Source organism: Mustelus asterias, chromosome 25 (assembly GCF_964213995.1).
Source record: "Mustelus asterias chromosome 25, sMusAst1.hap1.1, whole genome shotgun sequence".
In the NCBI taxonomy this organism is placed as follows: Eukaryota; Metazoa; Chordata; class Chondrichthyes; order Carcharhiniformes; family Triakidae; genus Mustelus; species Mustelus asterias.
In genome coordinates, this window is record NC_135825.1 from 44,947,906 (window position 1) to 44,969,235 (window position 21,330).

Consider the following 21,330-nt stretch of genomic DNA (forward strand, 5'->3'; position numbering starts at 1 on the left):
GAGAAAGATCAAGTTAATGCGAGGTAGGTCCATTCAAAAGTCTGATGGCAGTAGGGAAGAAGACGTTCTTGAGTCGGTTTGGCGTGTGTCCTCAGACTGTTGTATCTTTTTCTTAATAGAAGAAGATGGAAGAGAGTATGTCCGGGGCGTGAGGTCCTTAATTATGCTCGCTGCTTTTCCGAGGCTGCAGGAAGTGTAGACAGAGTCAATGGATGGGAGACTGGTTTGAGCGATGGACTGGGCTTCGTTCATGACCCTCTGTAGTTCCTTGTGGTCTTGGGCAGAGCAGGAGACAGACCAAGCTGTGATACAAGCAGAAAGAATGCTTTCTATGATGCATCTGTAAAAGTTGGTGAGAGTCGGAGTGGACATACCAAATTTCCTTAGTCTTCTGAGAAGTTAGACTTGTGTCTTATAGATGGTGGACAGGCTTTAGGGAGTCAGGAGATGAATTACTTGCTGCAGAATTCCCAGCCTCTGACCTGCTCTTGTCGCCACTGTAGAGTTTTGAAAGAGGTAGCTATAGAGATGCATTGGTGATAATCTTCCAAAATTCTACAGATTCTGGAATTGTCCTGCCGATTGGAAGGTAGCAAATGTCATCCCACTATTTAAGAAGGGAGTGAGAGAGAAAACAGGGAATTACGGACCTGATAGCCTTACATCAGTAATTGGACAAATGCTGGAATCTATTATAGAGGATGTAATAAAATAACATTTGGACATTTATGATCTGTCTGGGTATAGTCAGCATGGATTTACAAATGGGAAATCAAAGCCGGAAATTTCCTGTCCCGCTCACCGCGGGAATCATAGTGGGTGGGACAGAAAATTCAGCAGACCATTTAAAGGTCCGTTGACCTTGGGGAGAATTTCCTTGGAGTGCCCACAGCCGGATAATCCAGCCCCAGGTTTGATGAGCCTGTTGGAGTTTTTTTGAAAATAGCCACTGTAAAAACCCCTACAAGGTGTGTGGGAATGAGGTTACAATCAGATCAACCATGATTTTATTGATTGACAGACCAGACCCGAGGGGCCGAATGGCCTACTGCTGCTCCTAATTCAACTGTTTGTTGTGTTAGACTGGGAGAGCTTGGCATCCAGCAGCATCTATTGTTATAACACACGTGAGCTCACCCACTGCATCAACAAACAGACCCCTGCTTGAGTTTCTCCACCTCTTCTTTAATATGACCAGCAAGATTGGTTATGGATTCTGAATTATCTGTTATATACTGACAACACCCTGATCCATTTATGGCACATGTTCCAGCACTGCTGGCTGCCAGGATAATGTCCAATGCTATTTGACGCTGAAGTATCACGGTGTGCATGGCAACCATCTCATCATTAACTTTAGTAAAGGCACGTCTGCATCATTGGCAACATGTTCCAAAATTGAGATTCTATTACTGCTTTCTTGTGCCAACCTTTTGATTCCATACCAGGGGAGCACCATACTGTGATAATGTTCTATAGAACATCGATATCTCATCAAAGGAGGAAGGTGAGGAGAATGATAAACGTATAAGGCTCCATATCCAAGGTAACATGATCCCTTCCATCCAATAGGGAGCCAAGAATATGCCCTATCCGCACAAATCCAATATGTGCCGTTGAGAGTTGGATAAGTGTTGCCACAATTAGTGATATTACAAGATTGATCATCACTGGGTGGACTCAGGCATAGTCGGCTGGTCTGATTTACAGTGTTGTATTATTCACTTGTCCTAAGTTACTCCCAGGACTTTCCTTATTGCCAATACAATACATTCCTTTTGGCTTTGGTGTCATTTGTTTCAGGAGGAAACTAGGAACTGGGTTTGAAAGGTTATAGACAGGTGTATACCCCGTCATATGGCTTAGTCTGTCTGCACAAGATTCACCACTATGAAATTCTTTCCAGTCATCCATATGAGACAATCCTGGTATCCGATGTCCAGGATCCTGGGCCTGTTGGTCCGCCATAATCAATTCAGACCATGACAGGGGCAAGGGTTACAAAGGTATTCCTCTCTCAGCATGTATAGGGACATGCGAGCAAACCCAACACCCTGACTGGCTGGAAATTATAGCACATGTGTATGCCATGTGTCAGCAAGTGTTGACATGCAATTCCCAAGGGGAATGTTGAATGACCTCAAGGGCTAGTCCTATCTGAGTTAAATTCAGGAAACTCAATATTAAAAGAATGGAAACACATGTAATCATTTTGACAATTAACTATTTATTGATAGTCCCTGCAGCTTTCTTTTATATTCCCAGCTGTTGGTCAATGTCAGGTAAGTGATGTTATTTAAGATCCGAGTAGCAACCGTGAGTGAATGTATTGTTATAAGGAATGTGGTTCACATTGCAAGCCTATTTCCCATGATGCCTTAGACCTTGTGCCATTAGCCAAGATATATCCCTGTTCAATAATACACTTTCAAAAATACATGTTTAAATCCTCTAACTGTGCTTATGTGTGTTTCTATGCAGACAGTAGCTCTGTAAAATATATGCGTAAGGCAGTCTGTGATTCTTATCCTAAATTAGTCCACTCTGTTTTAATAGTCTTTGTTAGTGTTTTATTCCCGGGGTTCTAATAGTCTTTATTAGTATTTCAAATCCCAGGGTATTCCGAATTCCTCTAACATCCCTGATAACCTTTCACCCCTTTGTTAATCAAGAACCTATCTGGCTCTACATTAAAAATATTCAAAGACTCTGCTTCTACTGCCTTAAAGGGTGGGAGCTCCAGAGATTCAGGACCCTCTGGCAGCAAACATTTCTTCTCATCTCCATCCTTAATGGGCCATCCATTATCTTTAAACAGTGACCCTTAGTTCTTGATTCTCCAACAAGAGGGAACATCCTCTCCACATCCATCCTGTCAATGCCCCTCAGGATCTTATATGTTTCAATCAAGTTGCCTCTTACTGATCTAAACTCCAGCGGTTACAAGCCTCACCTGTCAAACCTTTCCCCCTCAGACAACCCGTCCGTTCCTGGTATTGGTCTGGTAAACATTTTCTGAACAGCTGCTGATACATTTCCATCTATCCTTAAGTCAGGAGACCAATTCTGTACACAATACTCCAGATGTGCTCTCACCACTGCCCTACAGAACTGAAGCATAATCTCCCTACTTTGTATTTGTTGAATAAACAAAAACATTCTATAAGCTTTCTTAATTACTTGCTGCCCTTGCATACTCATTTATTGTGATTCACGCACACCCCTCTGCATCTCAGAGTGCTGAAACCATTTAGATAATAAGCTTATTCTTTATTCTTCTTGCCAAAGTGGACAATTTCACATTTTCCCACATTATTCTTCATTTGCCAAATCTTTGACCACTCACTTAACGCACCTATGTGCCCTTGTAGTCTCTTTATGTTCACTTCACAACCTACTGTCTGACCTATCTTTGTGTCATCAGCAAATTTAGCAACCATACCTTCAGTCCCTTCAACCAAGTCATTTATATAAATTGCACAAAGGTGAGGGCCCAACACTGATCCCTATGGCACACTGTTTGTTACATCTTGCCAACAACCAGAAAATGGCCCATTTATGCCTACTCTCTGCTTCCTGTTAGCCATCCAATCTTAAACCTATGCCAATATATTACCCCCCTGCACCATGAGATTTTACTTTCCACAATAACCTTTGATGTGGCACCTCATCAAATGCCTTCTGGAAATCTAAGTTCAGTGTATCCACCGGTTCCCCTTTATCCGCAGCATGTGATTCCTTCAAAGAACTTCAATAATTTGGTTGATTGATTCCCCTTTCACAAAACCATGTTGACTCTGCCTGATTTCAAAGAACAAACAAAGAACAAAGAACAATACAGCACAGGAACAGGCCCTTCGGCCCTCCAAGCCCGCGCCGCTCCCCGGTCCAGGATTGAATCCTGAATCCAGGATCCCCGCCCAATCGCCCGAACCAAAAAGTTCAATTTCTTTGAACTTATCCAAGTCCCCTGCTATAATGCCCTTCATAATGACTTGCAACATTTTCCCTGTGACAGACGTTAAGACTAACTGCCCTATTCCTTCCTGCTTTCTGTCTCCCTCCCTTTTTGAATAAAGGAGTTACATTTGCTATTTTTCAATCTATTAGAACATTCCAACAATCTCAGGAATTTTGGGAAATTCAAACCAATCTTCAACTATCTGACGACTCCAGAATCAGCTCCCTCTCACTCTGTTCTCAAAGATACAGACTGTACAGATCGAAACTCTTCACTACCTAGACTGCATGAATGAAATCTCTTTCTACTCACAGCACATGAGTGTGATGGATTATCAGGCTCCCAGGTTCGGTGTGGGGACTGTGGACTCTGTATATGTGGGAGATCGAGAGAATGCGCTGGTCCTTGATGTGCCTTGTGGAACGGGGCTCGTGGCTGATGGGGTAAGAGATTACACTGTAATGAAATACCATGGAGATATTGGCATAAAGCAGTGCAAACTGCTCTCACCATTCATTGCCCTGTGCAACAGTTGGAAGTTTTTAGAATGCCAGTGGCTGGGATTTTCCAGCCTTACCATAATGGGAGTCATTGCGGGAGATTTGGTGGCCCATCCAAACGTTAACTGACTTTTGGTGGGACTGGATGGTCCTGGGGCCAGTGGACCTGGAAAATCCCAGCTTCTGTTTCTTATTAAAGATCAGTGTTGCTATTGTTGGCGTGGTGGAGGAGAAACAGTGAGGTGTGGAACATCAGTGTGTAACTCTCTGCTGATGGAGTGTGCAGGTGAATGCCCTGACAGGACCCTTTGAATTGATCCTCAGCATCCTCTCTGAGGTGGGATGGAGGTTGGCGGGTGCGGGGGAGGGGGAGGGGGATGGGGCTTACGGTGGCTGTGCTGGTCTGTCTGGACCTGCTGCCTGTAAGAGCAAGAAGGTAGAATTAGTTCATGAACATGCTCAATACAACATTACATGTCATTCACTGAGAATATCAGGATGTGATCCACTCATGGGGGGCACATCTGTACTGGTTACTGGGAGAGGCCTATCTCACCTCACCCACAGGAATGTCCTCCCCTATCAACTTGACAGCATCCTCCTCAAATTTAGAGAGGTCTCCTCCGCTCTGGGAACTTCCCCCTGTTGTGGGACAGCTTGACCTGCAAGAAGACAAACCAGATGGGATATAATGAGAAGAAAAGGTTGGTAAGCATGCATGCCTGCTGTGAGTGCTGAGCACTCTCCCGTAAGGGGTGAGGATAGAGTTTGGACAGCATGAGAACTGGGATGCTGGTGATTAGGCTTTTAATACTGATATCTCCCCCGCTAATATTTTGTGCACCCACCGAGCTGTGTGACCCTCTGAGTGCATGATGTGATTGTGTGTTGGAGTGAGCTGAATCTTAATTTGCCCTGAGGTTGTGGATGAGATCATTCATCCTCTTCTTAATCTCGTCCTGAACTGATCTGGTGACCTATCACAACACTTCAAGAGTGTTCCTTATGAGGTGTGTACAAATGCAACAAGCATTGAAACATCCTGTAGTTAAATGTTGAAATTTCCATAGTCTGTTCAGGGCTGCTCAGGGAGACGAGAGATGAAATCACTGGGCCTCTGACGCAAATCTTTGTCTCGTCACTGGACGCAGGTGAGGTCCCAGAGGATTGGAGGATAGCTAATGTGGTCCCGTTATTTAAGAAGGGTAGGAAGGATAACCCGGGTAATTATAGGCCGGTGAGCTTGACGTCCGTGGTGGGGAAGTTGTTGGAGAAGATTCTTAGAGATAGGATGTATGCGCATTTAGAAAGGAATAAACTCATTCACGATAGTCAGCATGGTTTTGTGAGAGGGAGGTCATGCCTCACTAACCTGGTGGAGTTTTTTGAAGAAGTGACCAGAATGGTTGACGAGGGAAGGGCCGTGGATGTCACCTATATGGACTTTAGTAAAGCGTTTGACAAAGTCCCTCATGGTAGGCTGGTAAAAAAGGTTGGATCTCATGGGATAAAGGGGAAGGTGGCTAGATGGGTGGAGAACTGGCTTGGTCACAGAAGACAGAGGGTGGTAGTGGAAGGGTCTTTTTCCGGCTGGAGGCCTGTGACTAGTGGCGTTCCGCAGGGCTCTGTATTGGGACCTCTGCTGTTTGTGAGTTATATAAACGATCTGGAAGAAGGTGTAATTGGGGTGATCAGTAAGTTTGCGGACGACACAAAATTGGCAGGACTTGCAGATAGTGAGGAGCATTGTCAGAAGCTACAGAAGGATATAGATAGGCTGGAAATTTGGGCAAAGAAATGGCAGATGGAGTTCAATCCTGATAAATGTGAAGTGATGCATTTTGGTAGAAATAATGTAGGGAGGAGCTATACAATAAATGGCAGAACCATAAAGGGTGTAGATACGCAGAGGGACCTGGGTGTGCAAGTCCACAGATCCTTGAAGGTGATGTCACAGGTGGAGAAGGTGATGAAGAAGGCATATGGCATGCTTGCCTTTATAGGACAGGGCATAGAGTATAAAAGTTGGGGTCTGATGTTGCAGATGTATAGAATGTTGGTTCGGCCGCATTTGGAATACTGCGTCCAGTTCTGGTCGTCACACTACCAGAAGGACATGGAGGCTTTGGAGAGAGTACAGAGGAGGTTTGCCAGGATGTTGCCTGGTATGGAGGGGCTTAGTTATGAGGAGAGATTGGGGTTGTTCTCCCTGGAAAGACGGAGGATGATGGGAGACTTAATAGCAGTGTATAAAATTATGAAAGGCATAGATAGGGTGAACGGTGGGAAGCTTTTCCCCAGGTCGGTGGTGACGTTCACGAGGGGTCATAGGTTCAAGGTGAAGGGGGGGGAGGTTTATCACAGATATCAGAAGGACATATTTTACACAGAGGGTGGTGGGGGCCTGGAATGCGCTGCCAGGCAAGGTGGTGGAGGCGGACACACTGGGAACGTTTAAGACTTATCTAGATAGCCATATGAACGGAGTGGGAATGGAGGGATACAAAAGAATGGTCTAGTTGGACCAAGGAGCGGCACGGGCTTGGTGGGCCGAAGGGCCTGTTCCTGTGCTGTATTGTTCTTTGTTCTTTGTTCTGTTACCTTAGCACAGGGGCCACAGAGAAAGTGAATGTCATAACACAATAACAACGCTTTAAAAGAAACATATCAAACTTGAACGAAAAATAAAATTCAGCCCTTGCGTGCCCACTGGTCATGGAAGACCTCAGCATCCCAGCGGGCAGCAAGTGCTCCCTCTCTCGGGACACTTGGGCATGGCTGAACCACAGAAGAAGGGCAGATAGGCAGGTTCAATGTCCCCATCATCTGTCCACCGCCTGGACCTGATCACCTTGGGGGATGTCCCTTATAAATGCTGAAATAATCAATTCCCTCTATGGTTTATCCTTGCCCTTAATTTAGATAATTAACACCTTGCAGTGTCGTTTGGAGTTCACGGGGATGGGAAACAAACTGGGCCATTTGCTGTTCATGAGTTTTGAATCCATGTCAACAAGTGACAGAAAGAGAGAATCCAACCACGTGAAAGATGGGAGAGACGGACGCTTCGTTTCTCTCATCATTCGGCTTTCAATTAGTTGCAATTGGTGCAAGTGTTGAATTGCTGAGTTGCTGATCATATTGTGGGGCAGTGCAGATCCTGGCACTGTGATACGGTTAACCCTTCATGTGGAGCTTGATCAAATCCACAGCAAACAATTTGAATGGACAATCAGAGGCTTGTTGGAATACACCTAACATAAGTCTCTTTTCTATAGCTGCATGAACTGGGATTTAAAAACTTTCATGGAATAGATGGCAGTGACCGAATGTTGAAGATCGCTGAATCCAAAGGCCTGTATCAGAGATTGACAAGTTGGATTTTAACTTCAGATAGACCACTGCCTATAGAACCAGGTAACTAACAGAATCTATCACATCTAATTAGCACCCACAGACCCCAGGGAACAGGCCGCATTATTCTGGGGATCTCCTTTCTGATGTTTGGGTCCTTCGAGAAGCTGGTGTCCAAATATTTCAGAGACCTTTGGAGTTCCTCCACTCTCAGAGTCACAGAATCTTCAATGTGATTGATTGAGATTAAAAGGAACTGGAAATACTTTCTAAAGATTTCCTCTCAGCTTGTGACATGAGTCATGATGTGGAGATGCCGGTGTTGGACTGGATATCTACTCGATATCGAGATATCCACTCCATCTGACGAAGGAGCAGGGCTCCAAAAGCTAATGGCATTTGCTACCAAATAAACCTGTTGGACTTTAAACTGGTCTTGTTAAAACTCTTACTTTGTGATATGAGGCAGGGTAACAGTTTGCCTGCAAAGTCTAACAAACATCTTTGTTGTTGTTTGAATTGTTGAAGGTTCCTATGATTTAGTGATGATTGTTGGTGGATTGGCTCAGCAACATCTTCCCTGTGATATCCTTCCAGAAATGCTGAGAGTCACCAAAACAGGTGAGCAGAAAGGTCCATTCCTGCCAGACCATTCAGCCCATCAATGCAGCACCCACAGGAAGTACCACCGAAACAAGATGACTGCCACAGGGTAACAACAACAGGGGGCATGTAAAATTCTAGAAAGGTAACTCTTCAAACAGAAACAGGCAAATGGAAAGTGGAGGGTGAAGGATGTGAGTTTTAGAATCAAATTTTTCATTTCTTTCAAAGGATTCCTTGTAGATTAATTGTGGACAGATTTTCAAACAGGAACCCACTGTTCAAATATGCTGAGAGTGCGATCCTGAAAGCATGTTTGCAGTTTAACTGTGTTGTTGGGAAATGTTTATCTTACCTGTCCTTGTTTCACATTGACCTGTTAATGTATCTCTCCCGTAGGCGGCTTTATCTGTTTCACACTGAGAGCTGAGGAGAGTGATCACAGAAGCAAACTTCTTGCTTCAATCCAGGAGTTGGTGAGCAAGGGGCTGTGGGAAAAGGTTGTCGAACGACATGTGCAGAAATGGCAGAAGGAGATACTGAAGACAGGGCTGACAGAAGAGTACGTTGATGGAGTAGCGGCTGTCTACAGGAAGATATAACAATGCTGTCACCAATCCCAGGATAATCTGGGAGCTTCACATTTGAAAATTGTCATTGAATGATTTCAATGTGAAAATAAATGAGTGAAAATTCATCTGGTGCAAATAAAGCAGAGAGCGATTGTTCCTTTCCTTGTCTCTTTGTTCTTCATTTGTGCAGAGTGTGCTGCTGACGTTACATGGTGTGTGCACTGCAAGATATGTGTTCATATATATATATTATTCCAAAGTCTATAAGAGCCCAGGGCCTTGAAATCTCTTGTGTTTTTGTCTATTTTTCAGGTGTTGAACGGGTGGATTAGTGTCCAAGATGGCGGGTGGCTGATATGTTCACATATTGCACTGATGGAGCATCAGCCACCACTTTGTTCCAGGCAGGGATCCAGGATCCAGGCAGGAAATGGGCATCTGGCTCATTGTTGATAGAAGAACAGGTCTAGAGCCAATTGAAGGCCCATCTTGTAAAATTCCCCATAATTCCAGGAAATTTAGAGTGCAGCCTTGGCCACTCTCAGATACAGGGATGAGGGAATTGATTGGTTACAGGGTTGGCTCCTTGGGGACAAGGGGTATCCACTCAGGATGTGGCTGATGACACCTGTGCGGAGGCCAGCGAGCACAGCAGAGGCTGTCACAATGAGGCTCATGCTGCTACTCATGCTTAGGTAAAGCAGATGTGTGGCCTGCTGACGATACGGTCCCGGTGTCTGGACCAACAGAGGGAAATGCCGGGTACAGACCCCACAGAGTTTTGCGCTTTGTTGTTGTGTGCTGTGCCTTCCACAACCTGGCGTTGCAACAGGGCAAGGAGTTGGCAATGGAGGAGATGAAGGAGTGGCACATCTCCTCTGATGAGGTGTAGGGTGCCAAGGCAGAATCCCTGGAGGAGGTGGAGGAAAGCCAGCAGGCAATGGCAAGGGCCTGCACCATGGCGCCCTGAACCACGAAGTTCATGCCCTGAACCATGGAGTCCATGGTCTGAACCAAGCAGTGAACATCCCGCGTCATGGCATGTACACCCTGCACCAAAGTCTTCACTGCAGGTACCACCCTGACAGTGTTAGCATCATTGGTACAATCTCCTCGGTCAGCAGAGGATAAGACTCCTCCGGCCGGTCTTGCAATGAGAGGTGAAGCTACCACCCTTCCTGATGTTCTTGACTTTGTAGATCCAGCAGCTGAGAGATGTCTGGGTCCAGAAGTGTGTCACCTGACTGAGGCTCAGCTGAGTCCTGGCCTCCAGCAGTGGCCCGAGTGCCAGATCCCTGCGGGGGATCACTGCCTCCACCTGCTGTGGATAGTCAGAAGCCTGTCAACTATCCATTCCCACCGAGGTGTGAGTCTCTGCGCTGGTGGAGGTGTGGGTGACAGCTGTTACACCTCCTTGATGGCAAAGTCCATGAATTCGTCAGAGCTGCTCTCCTGCGAGTCTCCAAAGCTGCACTTGTGGTTGGGCTGGGCTGCTTCACTCATTTTCCTCCAAGGGGCAGTAGATGGCATTACTGCAGGGCAGGGCCATAAGGATAGGAAAGAGAGAATTCATGTGAGGGTGGCGAGATGGAAGAACATGTTGGGCGTCTTCACTTTTTTCCCCTTGCACCCACCTCATCGTCAGTGCAGAAGTAGTCCCCTTCTTCCCCAGCAAGCTGAGGGTTCCCTCCTTGAATGGTGAGAGGATTTTCAGTTTGGGCATGCCTTTGCCAGTCTGTGCTTGCTCCATGTTATTGTGAGCAGCTTATCCTGCAAGAAGATAGAAGTGGAGAGTGTAAATAGGACGTGTGCCAGTTCAGATGGTAAGGATGCATGGCATGTGTGGTTGGTGAGTGGAAGGTGGGTGTGATGGGGAGGGGGGGATGAGGAAATGTGTAGGAGGGTGTGTGGGAGGCCTCCTGAGATGGCAGAGAGTGAGCTCCCGGAGGATGTTTTTTGGGTGTGTGAGTGGGTGAGCGTTGAGAAGTGAGAGGAGTGACTTACCCTGTCTGCACCGAGGAGGTCATTCATCTTCTTCCTGCACTGGATGCCCATCCTCTTGTGCAGGAAGCTGGTGTTTACCAGCGCTGCCGCCACGTCCTTGCAGGGTTGGTGACTCAGCTGGTTGGTCTTCTACCCGCTTGAACCTCTGCTCCACCCCATCCAGCATCCTGGTGAACGCACCCTCTGAGAACCCACGCAGCCTTCCTCGCAGCCATCCTCTTGACTGGACTTAAAACAAGTGCTGGGGAGGCGTTTGAATGAAGCGACCCCGTGATTGAAAAGCTCAGGTGATACCAGGGTGAAAGAATCAAGAGTCAGCCCACCACAGGTACAGTGTGAAACTTGTGCAAAATTTTGTTTTCAAAGTGTCTAACAAATGACAAACGATACAAAAACTCACCCTTGCTGCCAGTGAACTGCTCAACACTTCTCACACTCAAAATGACATGAGCCAAAATTAGGGGAAATTCCACTCCATGGGTGTACAAAATTACAAATAACCCGAGTTACACCCTGTAGACCAGGCTCACCTGCTCCAAACACAACGAGAGTACTTGCATTCTTTAATGCATGAGGACATCTTCCATCTGGGAGTCAGACGGAAAACCAGCCTCCCACACTTTGTCAGCCACATTCTCTTCCCATTTCATAGGGGCTACTGTACAACCCCACCCTTGTGCTTGAAGTCATGTTAATGTCCCCCTTCTCCTGGGGGGGCTGGGAGTTTCCCCAGTGTCTGTCATCTATTCAAACCTTCTGACCAAAGGATACAGGACAGTGTGGGAACTGTCAGGATGGTTACCACCTTCCCTCGTCCTCACCCTGTTCCAGGTCCTGTTCATTTCTAAATACTTGAGAGATAAGGAAGTGCACAGGACACCATCCAACAGCTTAGAGATATCAACATGACAGTCTGAAATACGACTGTTCACAGGTCCAAGTGTTTAGCAATCCTCTTCCCAGAGAGAGAATCAATGCTGTTAGAAAATCACATCAAATTAAAAAAATATCCTCTTATTAAAGACCTTAATCTGTATAAACACAGTAGCTGCAAAAGCAGGTCTGAGGTTAGGAATCTTATGGCGAGTAATTCCTCTTCTGACTCCTCAAAGCCTGTCTACAATCTACAAGGCACAAATCAGGAGTGTGATGGAATACTCTCCACTTGCCAGGATGAGTGCGGCTCCAACAACACCATCCAGGGCAAAGCTGCCCACTTGATTGGCACACCAATCATCACTTTCAATATTCACTGCCCCCATCACAGTGCGTACCAGTGACAAGATGGACTACAAGAACTCACCAAGGTTCCTTAGGCAGCACCTTCTAAACACATGACCTCTACTACCGAGAAGGACAACAGCAACAGATGCATGGAAACACCACCACCTGCAAGTTCCTTTCTAAGCCACTCACCAGATTAACAGGGATGTTGCCTGGATTGGTTGGCATGCCTTATGAGGATAGGCTGAGGGAGCTCGGTCTTTTCTCCTTGTAGAGACGAAGGTTGAGATGTGACCTGATAGAGGTGTACAAGATGTTGAGAGATATAGGTCAGGTGAATTCTCTGAGGCTTTTTCCCAGGGCTGAAATGGCTGCTACGAGAGGACACAGGTTTAAGGTGCTGGGGAGTAGGTACATAGAAATCATAGAAATCATAGAAACCCTACAGTGCAGAAGGAGGCCATTCGGCCCATCGAGTCTGCACCGACCACAATCCCACCCAGGCCCTACCCACACATATTTACCCGCTAATCCCACTAACCTACGCATCTCAGAACTCTAAGGGGCAATTTATTTTTAACCTGGCCAATCAACCTAACCCGCACATCTTTTGGACTGTGGGAGGAAACCGGAGCACCCGGAGGAAACCCACGCAGACACGAGGAGAATGTGCAAACTCCACACAGACAGTGACCCGAGCCGGGAATCGAACCCGGGACCCTGGAGCTGTGAAGCAGCAGTGCTAACCACTGTGCTACCGTGCCGTACAAAGGAGATGTCAGGGGTAAGTTTTTCACTCAGAGGGTGGTGGGTGAGTGGAATCGGCTGCCGTCAGTGGTGGCGGAGGCAAACTCGATAGGGTCTTTTAAGAGACTTCTGGATGAGTACATGGGACTTAATAGGATTGAGGGTTATAGGTAAGCCTGTATATAAGCCTAGGTAGGTAGGGACATGACCGGCGCAACTTGTGGGCCGAAGGGCCGGTTTGTGCTGTATTTTTTCTATGTTCTGTGTTCTAAAAGAATGAGGGCAGATCTTATAGAAACATATAAGATTATGAAGGGACTAGATAAGATAGAAGCAGGAAAGTTGTTTCCACTGGCAGGTGAAACTAGAAGTAGGGGGCACAGCCTCAAAATAAGGGGAAGCAGATTTAGGACTGAGTTGAGGAGGAACTTCTTCACACAAAGGGTTGTGAGTCTGTGGAATTCCCTGCCCAGTGAAGCAGTTGAGGCTGCCTCATTGAATGTTTTTAAGGCAAGGATGGATAAATTTTTGAACAGTAAAGGAATTAAGGGTTATGGTGAGCAGGCGGGTAAGTGGAGCTGAGTCCACAAAAAGATTAGCCATGATCTTATTGAATGGCGGAGCAGGCTCGAGGGGCCAGATGGCCTACTCCTTCTCCTAGTTCTTATTTTCTTATATTCTTAAAAGAACAGAAATGAAATTAACAGAGACAATACAATTACCTGTAACTTCTGAGCTACAGGGAATTGCAACTAAGGGCTGTAGTAACGTGGCTCCACCAGTTAAGAACAAACTTTAGGCATTTATTGATGAACAACAACTATTTACCAGGTGATGAAGATTCAAAGCTTCCAGACATGACTCTAGGATTGAACTGTTGGGACAAGCCCAGACAAGTTGAATTGAAGCCCCAACTCAGTTTCCAATTGGCCAGCCTGGGTCACGTGACCCTTTCTGAAGACCTTAAAGGGACCAGACACCACATGTCTCCTCCTCCAAGTTCCTATACACACAGAATAATAGTTAACTTGATACTGTCTCCCATTATTTACACCAATGAACACTTTTAATCAGTCCATCAAAAACTCAATCTCTCTGGTGGCTTCCGCTCCCTTGTCGAGCGGTGCAACTCCACTGACAGGGGTGCTTCTGCTGGGGTACTTTCTGTAGGATCTGCCACACTTGGTCTCTCTTCTGGTACTGATTCTTCAATCTCCTCTGCTCCAGTCGGAATAAATCTCGTACCTCATCACAGGCTGATTGGACATTCAATTCTCAGGCAGACAAGAACACTTCTGGCTGGCATCAATGAATCAGACTGTAACACTGGCTCCTGGGAAGATTCACATCCACACAAATGATCCACATGTTTCCTCAAAATCCTGTCTTGCATGCTCATTTCATAAGACAACAGTCCCGTCTTGGCCACAACAATTCCTGAAACTCAGCTTGGGCCACTTGCGTGGTTTTTCATAAAGACTGGAGCATCTATTTCCAATGATCGCACATCCTTAGTTGAATCATGGTTCCTCTTTTAGTTGCATTTGCCTCAACGATGCCTGATTAATTTGGCAATACCAGGTTTATCCTGGTCCTTAGGTGATGACCTATCAATAGTTCTGCCAGAGATATACCAATGGTCTAATCAGGGGTGGCCCCGCAAGCTAAAATGAACTGAGCTATTCTTGTTTCTAAAGATGGGGACGACTGTTTCTTTAAGCTGGCCTTGAATGTCTGGACTGCCCACTCAGCCAGTCCATTGGATGAGGGATGTTACGGTGCAGTCCTTATGTGCTTTCCTCCATTGAAAGACATGAAACTTTGAAACTTGGCGATCGGGAATGCCATTCCATTATCTGACACGAGTATTTTAGATACTCCATGGGACGGGAAGCACTGGAAAAGCTTCTCAACGGTGGCATGTGTGATTGTGGGCCTCATCTCAAATACCTCCAGCCATCTGGAGTGGGCATTTACAGTAGTGGAAACATGGTGCCCAAAAATGTTCCTAATAAACAGTGTGGTCTCACACCCATGGCTGACCAGGCCATTTCCAGATGTTCCTAGGGGCCGGTGCTTCCTTTATTGCCCTTACTTTGTGCTCCATAGAATGCAATCCCTGGGCATCCACACGGTAGCCGAGGTAAGCGACTTTGCTGGTCAAGGAAGTTTATTTTGTAGACAAACTCCTGCCTCCTGAAATCTCAGTACTTTGCTGGATTAACCTAGTGTCCTTCTTCAGTTGCACGAGTAATCAATACATCATCCAAATACACAACAACACGTGGCAAGCTCTGTAATAAACTTCCCATGGCTCTTTGAAAGGTGGTGCAAGCTGTTGAGACACTGAAAGGTAAGCATGTATGCTGATATAATCCTTTGTGTGTGTTAATAGTCACATAGACTCTGGAATCATTATCGAACTCCAACTGTTGATAAGTATGGCTCATATCTAACATTGTATATGACTGTCCTCCAGCCAGTGTTGCAGATAACTCCTCGAGACATGAAAAAAATTCTAAGTACTGAACAAGTGAGAAAACAGGAGAGTTTCAGACTCGTTTTGTGGGTGAATTTGAAAATGCAATCTTATGGTACTGAGTGCAAAAAGGTGACTCGCCAGCGGGGGGTGGGTGGGAGGGAGGGGTCCTGATTTCACCAGTGGAGCCAGCTGCTGAGCACTAGGGCTACAATTGTGCAGGTGCCCCGATCTCCTAGTGCACTGGGAAATCTCTTGCCACCCCCACAACCCACCCCATGCACATTGAGACACCCCCACCCATTGGGACCTCTCCCTGCCACAGACATCACCACCCCTCTACCAATCATCCCCCCGGCAGAGATCCCTCTCCCATTTCACCAATTGCCATTTCTCCACCCCTGTGGAACTCCCCCACTTCCCCAACCCCCGTCATAGCTCTACCCCATTCTGGCTCCGCTCCCTTGGCACAGTTATGATGCCAGGTAGGCACTGTCAGGCTGGCACTGTCCCATGTGCACACTGCCCGGACCTGCTCCTGACCACCGTGCTGGCTCCAGTGGCCTCCGATCCCCCCAACAAGGCCATCATGTCTGGTCTCCATTGGTGGGGATCATACGTGATTCTTTCCAGGGAAAACCTGGGCTAGCAATGTGGTAAAGGTAAGTGAACCCGGATGTTAACCGTTTCTGGGCACAAAGCCGGTGCGATTGGGTGAGGTCTGAAACCGGGGCAAACCTGATTTTCTGCCTCATGCCCGAAAGCCGTGTGGGACGATATCGTAAGATCACGCCCCCTATCTTTGGGAATGGGTATTTGTCCAACTTTTCAGACTGGTTTACTGTCAATTTATAATCTTCAGAGATGTGGACTGCTTCATCTGGTTTTACCAAATGCACTACAGGGTTTCCCATTCTGTAAACTGGATCAGTTTTATGAAATCCAGTTTTGTAGCCTTTGTAGTTTGGTTTTGACTTTCTCCAATAAAGTGTAAGGCAGTGGTCCCTATCCGGTGTGCCGTGAAGACCCCTGAGTGTGCTGTGGGAAAATATTCAAAATGATGAAAAATTCACGTAATTAAACTAAAACTAACCTTCATCTTGAGCTCTGAGGTCAGCACCTCCCAGACCCGGTGAACCCCAGGCCTCCCACGCAATCACAGGCTGGGAAAGAACCGCACAGGCGCGGTTTAGATTTTTTCAGTTGGTCAGGCCCATGTGCCTGGAGCTGAAGACAAAGGCCCCTTGTGTCTGCACAAAAAGCAAAGATTGGCATGAAAAACCTCAGGAGAAGCGAGAGAGACAGAAAGAGGAAAAAGACGGCATGTGCTGTTCTGAAAATCAGAATAGTGAAAGCACGCCAATAACTTGTATCTACAGTTCTGTTTGGCTAATGTCTCGATATGAGATTAACATTATGCTGCGGTCCTGCACTTCAACTTTCTCCTCTTTTTCTTTTATATTACCGCCTTTTTCTCGCACTTCATTACCTGAGGTAATAGGACTCAAAATATTAATACAAGAGCAAAATACTGCAGATGATTTGCAGCAACTAGTGTTGACAAAAGATCAGACATAACTTGCTCATTTCAAACTCTGCATCCCTTGAGTGAAGGCCTCAGGACTGCGCTGCTCTGTACAGTTCTCACCAGGACTGCGCTGCTCTGTACAGTTCTCACCAGGACTGCGCTGCTCTGTAAAGTTCTCACCCTTGTCAACTTTCAGTATCGACAGTCTATTCAACACTTCCTCCTTATTAATTTTGAACATGGATTGATATTATTGTTATGACACAACATCTGTTAGTAACCTTTTTCCAATCAGTAGAATCAAAACCTGAAGGTTAGATTGTTAAAAGACAGAAAATAATGTAAGTGTTCAGCTCAGATGTGTCACTGCGAGGAGTTGTTGTGAAATACATTACTTTCCTGGCACACCCTGTGACTTTGTAGATCCACTACAGTTTGCCTATGGTCGCAACAGGTCCACAGCAGACGCCATCTCTCTGGCCCTGCACTCAGCCCCTTATACTCTTTATACACTAATGACTGTGTGGCCGAATTCCCCTGCAACTCAAGTTTGCCGACGACACCACCGTAGTGGGTCGGATCTCAAACAGCGACGAGACAGGGTACAGGAATGAGATAGAGAATCTGGTGAACTGGTGCAGCAACAATAATCTCTCCCTCAATGTCAACAAAACGAAGGAGATTGTCACCAACTTCAGGAAACGTAAAGGAGAACATGCCCCTGTCTACATCAACGGGGACAAAGTAGAACGAGTTGGGAGCTCAAGTTTTGAGGTGTCCAGATCACCAACAACCTGTCTTGATCCCCCCATGCCGATACTATAGTTAAGAAAGCCCACCAATGCCTCTACTTTCTCAGAAGACTAAGGAAATTTGGCATGTCAGCTACGACTCTCAACAACTTTTACAGATGCACCATAGAAAGCATTCTTTCTGGTTCTATCACAGCTTGGAATGGCTCCTTGGTATGCCCAAGACTGCAAAGAACTGCAAAAGGTCATAAATGTAGCCCAATCCATCATGCAAACCAACCTCCTATCTGTTGACTCTGTCTACACTTATCGCTGCCTCAGCAAAGCAGCCAACATAATTAAGGACCCCATGCACCCCGGACGTTCTCTCTTTCACCTTCTTCCTTCGGGAACAAGGTACAAAAGTCTGAGGTCACTTACCAACCGACTCAAGAATAGCTTCTTCCCTGCTGCTGTCAGACTTTTGAATGGACTTACCTTGCATTAAGTTGATCTTTCTCTACACCTAGCTATGACTGTAACACTACATTTTGCACTCTCTCGTTTCCTTCTCTATGAACAGTATGTTTTGTCTGTATAGCGCGCAAGAAACAATACTTTTCACTGTATGTTAATACATGTGACAATAATAAATCAAATCAAATCAAATCAAAATCAAATCAAAGGTGGCAGGACAGGTGGAGAGAGCAGTTAATTTAGCATATAATATGGTTGGCTTTATTAATAGGGCCATAGAGTACAAGAGCAAGGAGTTTATACTGAACTTATACAAGACATTGACCTCAGCTGGGATATTGTGTATAGTTCTGAGTGCCACACTATAGGGAAGATGCAAATGCATTGGACAGAGCGCAGAAAGATTTACAAGGATGGTCCCAGGAACGAGAAACTTCAGTTATTAGGGTAGGTTGGAGAGGTTGGGACTGTTCTCCTTGGAAAGGTATCGAAGAGGAGATTTGATAGAGATGTACAAAATCAGGAGGGTGCTGGACAGGGTAGATAGGGAGAAACTATTCCCCATCGTAAAAGGATCAAGAATGAGGGGGCACAGATTTATAGTGATTTGCAAGAGAAGCAAATCTGATGTGAGAAAGAAACTTTCACACAAAGAGTGTTTCAGGTCTGGAATGCACTGCCTGGAAGTGGCAGGTTCAATCGAGGCATTCAAGAGGGCATTAGATAATGACTTGAATGGAAACAATGTGCAGGGTACAGGGAAAAGGCAGGTGAATGGCACTAAGTCATGATGCTCATTTGGAGAACTGGTGCAGACATGATGGGCCGAATGGCCTCCTTCTCTATTGTAACAATTCTGTGATTCTGTGTCAGCCTGTTCCTGTCCCACTGAACTCACTTTTTCCTATCTTGACTCCATGCTCTCTTCCCTTGTCCAGTCTCTTCCCACCCACATTAATGGTTCCTCTGATGCGCTGTCATATCACCAGCTCATAAGATATAGGAGCAGAATTAAGCCATTCGGCCCATCAAGTCCACTCCGCCATTCAATCATGATTGATATGCTCCTCATCCCCATTTCCCTGCCTTCTCCCCATAACCTTTCAACCCACCAACTAAAATCTGTCTAACTCCTCCTTAAATTTACTCAATGTCCCAGCATCCACCGCACTTTGGAGTAGCAAATTCCACAGATTTACAATCCTTTGTGAGAAGCAGTTTCTCCTCAAATCTGTTTTAAATTTTCTACTCCTTATCCTAAGAATATGACCTCTTGTCCTAGAATGCTGCATCCACATATGTGTCAGCTGTCTGTGTTAGTTTGTCCAGTAATCATTTAACTCGTTACTGATTCCTTGTTCTCTGAAAGACTGCATTCTGCTTATAAATGTATTAGCTGGTTAGAAATGCCCTTCCACAGATGGTAACTATTGGGTGTGTAAAATAACATGAGGAAATTATTGAGTGTAAGCAATAGAATTAGGGATAAAGGACACAACATCAGATGGAAATAGAACACAGAACAGTACAGCACAGAACAGGCCCTTCGGCCCACGATGTTGTGCCGAGCTTTATCTGAAACCAAGATCAAGCTATCCCACTCCCTATCATCCTGGTGTGCTCCATGTGCCTATCCAATAACCGCTTAAATGTTCCTAAAGTGTCTGACTCCACTATCACTGCAGGCAGTCCATTCCACACCCCAACCACCCTCTGCGTAAAGAACCTACCTCTGATATCCTTCCTATATCTCCCACCATGAACCCTATAGTTATGCCCCCTTGTAATAACTGATCTTGGGTGTAGTTTGATGGAATATATCAATTTGATGTTGAGGTATGTTAGTGAAAGGGAAGTGTGGATTAGATGAATAGGGTGACAGCTTTCTCTTGGAGATATTTATCCTTGCTTCTGAATTTTTTAAGAGAACTGAATTTGATAGTCAACAGCCTCCTGAGACACTGGGACTTCACAGGGAGAGATAATCAAAGATCTTGATGCTGAGACACCCTTTGATCTTCTGAGAAGATGACCATCAAGCACGACAAGTGAAAGGGAGCTTTGAGACATGCAGACATAATGAGGTGAAAAGGTGAAAAGCAGAAGGTGATGGTGGGTGAGGTGCCAATCAAGTGGGCTGCTTTGCCCTGGATAGTGTTGAACCTCTTGAGTGTGTTGGAGCTGCACTCATCCAGGCAAGTGGAGACTATTCTATCACACTCCGACTTGTAGATAGTGCACAGGCTTTGATGGGGGGCGGGGGGGGGGGGGGGGGGCGGGGGTGCGGGGGGGGCAGGAGGTCAGCAGAGAGTTCCCAACCTTTGACCTGTTCTTGTAGTCCAGTATTCATATGGCTGGTCCAGTTCGGTTTCTGGTCAATGGAAACCCCCTGGATGGTGATAGTGGGGATTCAGCAATCGCAATGCCATTGAATGTCATGGGGAGATAGTTAGATTCTCCTTTATTGGAGATGATTATTGCCTGGCACAGATTTCACTTTCCACTTATCAGCTCTGGTCTGAATGTTGTCCGGGTGTTCCTTTATATGGACACAGACTGCTGCAGTATCTGAGGGGTTACCTTTGTACTGGGTATGACTCCAGCCAGTGGAGAATTACTCTTGATTCTCATTTCCTCCAGTTTTACATCTTATGGATGCCACACTCGGTCCGATGCTGCCTTGATGTTAAAGACAGTCACTCTCAATTTACCTCTTGAATTCAGCTCATTTGCAGAAACTTCAGCTGAGTTATCGATCTGGAGGCTGAGCTGCAGACACTGGTCAGTTCAAGGTCGGTGAACTGCAACAATCAGGGCATTCCCGAGGTGTTCATTGGCTAAGAGGATTTCTATTGTGGGCTGTGGCATTACCAGTGTAGATAGGACCCAGGAGAGGCAGGAAGTGACCTCGAGGGAAGGTGATGATGGAAGATAGATGGGCGACTGGGAGGGACAAAATTTGGGGAACAGAGAGGGGGTGTTGAGAGGTGTCCCCGAGAACAATTCTGCCCTACGGTGGGCTGGTGAGGAAGACCCCTGACCCTCCCAGTTCCACAGGTCACGAAGCATTATTTTAAACTTCTCAATGACGATCACTGGTTTTAGGTTTAATTCAGCTCACATTTCCCATCACAACGTACAGCAGCATTG

The 21,330-nt window shown here is 46.0% G+C and overlaps 2 protein-coding genes across 5 annotated transcripts in view; both read left to right on the plus strand.

The window, feature by feature from the left end:
• The window catches only part of LOC144511936 (methyltransferase-like protein 27), a 40,716-nt gene extending 31,565 nt beyond the window's left edge, over positions 1 to 9,151 (plus strand). For all 4 annotated transcript variants that reach the window (XM_078242419.1, XM_078242417.1, XM_078242418.1 and 1 more), the window contains exons 3-6: positions 4,276 to 4,404; positions 7,740 to 7,878; positions 8,344 to 8,436; positions 8,818 to 9,151. In XM_078242419.1, the coding sequence (XP_078098545.1) occupies positions 4,276 to 4,404; positions 7,740 to 7,878; positions 8,344 to 8,436; positions 8,818 to 9,020 (564 nt within the window). In that variant the 3' untranslated portion in view covers positions 9,021 to 9,151. The remainder of the gene's footprint in view (positions 1 to 4,275; positions 4,405 to 7,739; positions 7,879 to 8,343; positions 8,437 to 8,817) is intronic.
• Positions 1 to 21,330, plus strand: part of LOC144511943 (sodium-coupled monocarboxylate transporter 1-like) — a 673,058-nt gene that overhangs the window by 190,155 nt on the left and 461,573 nt on the right. The gene's annotated exons all lie outside the window — the stretch shown is intronic.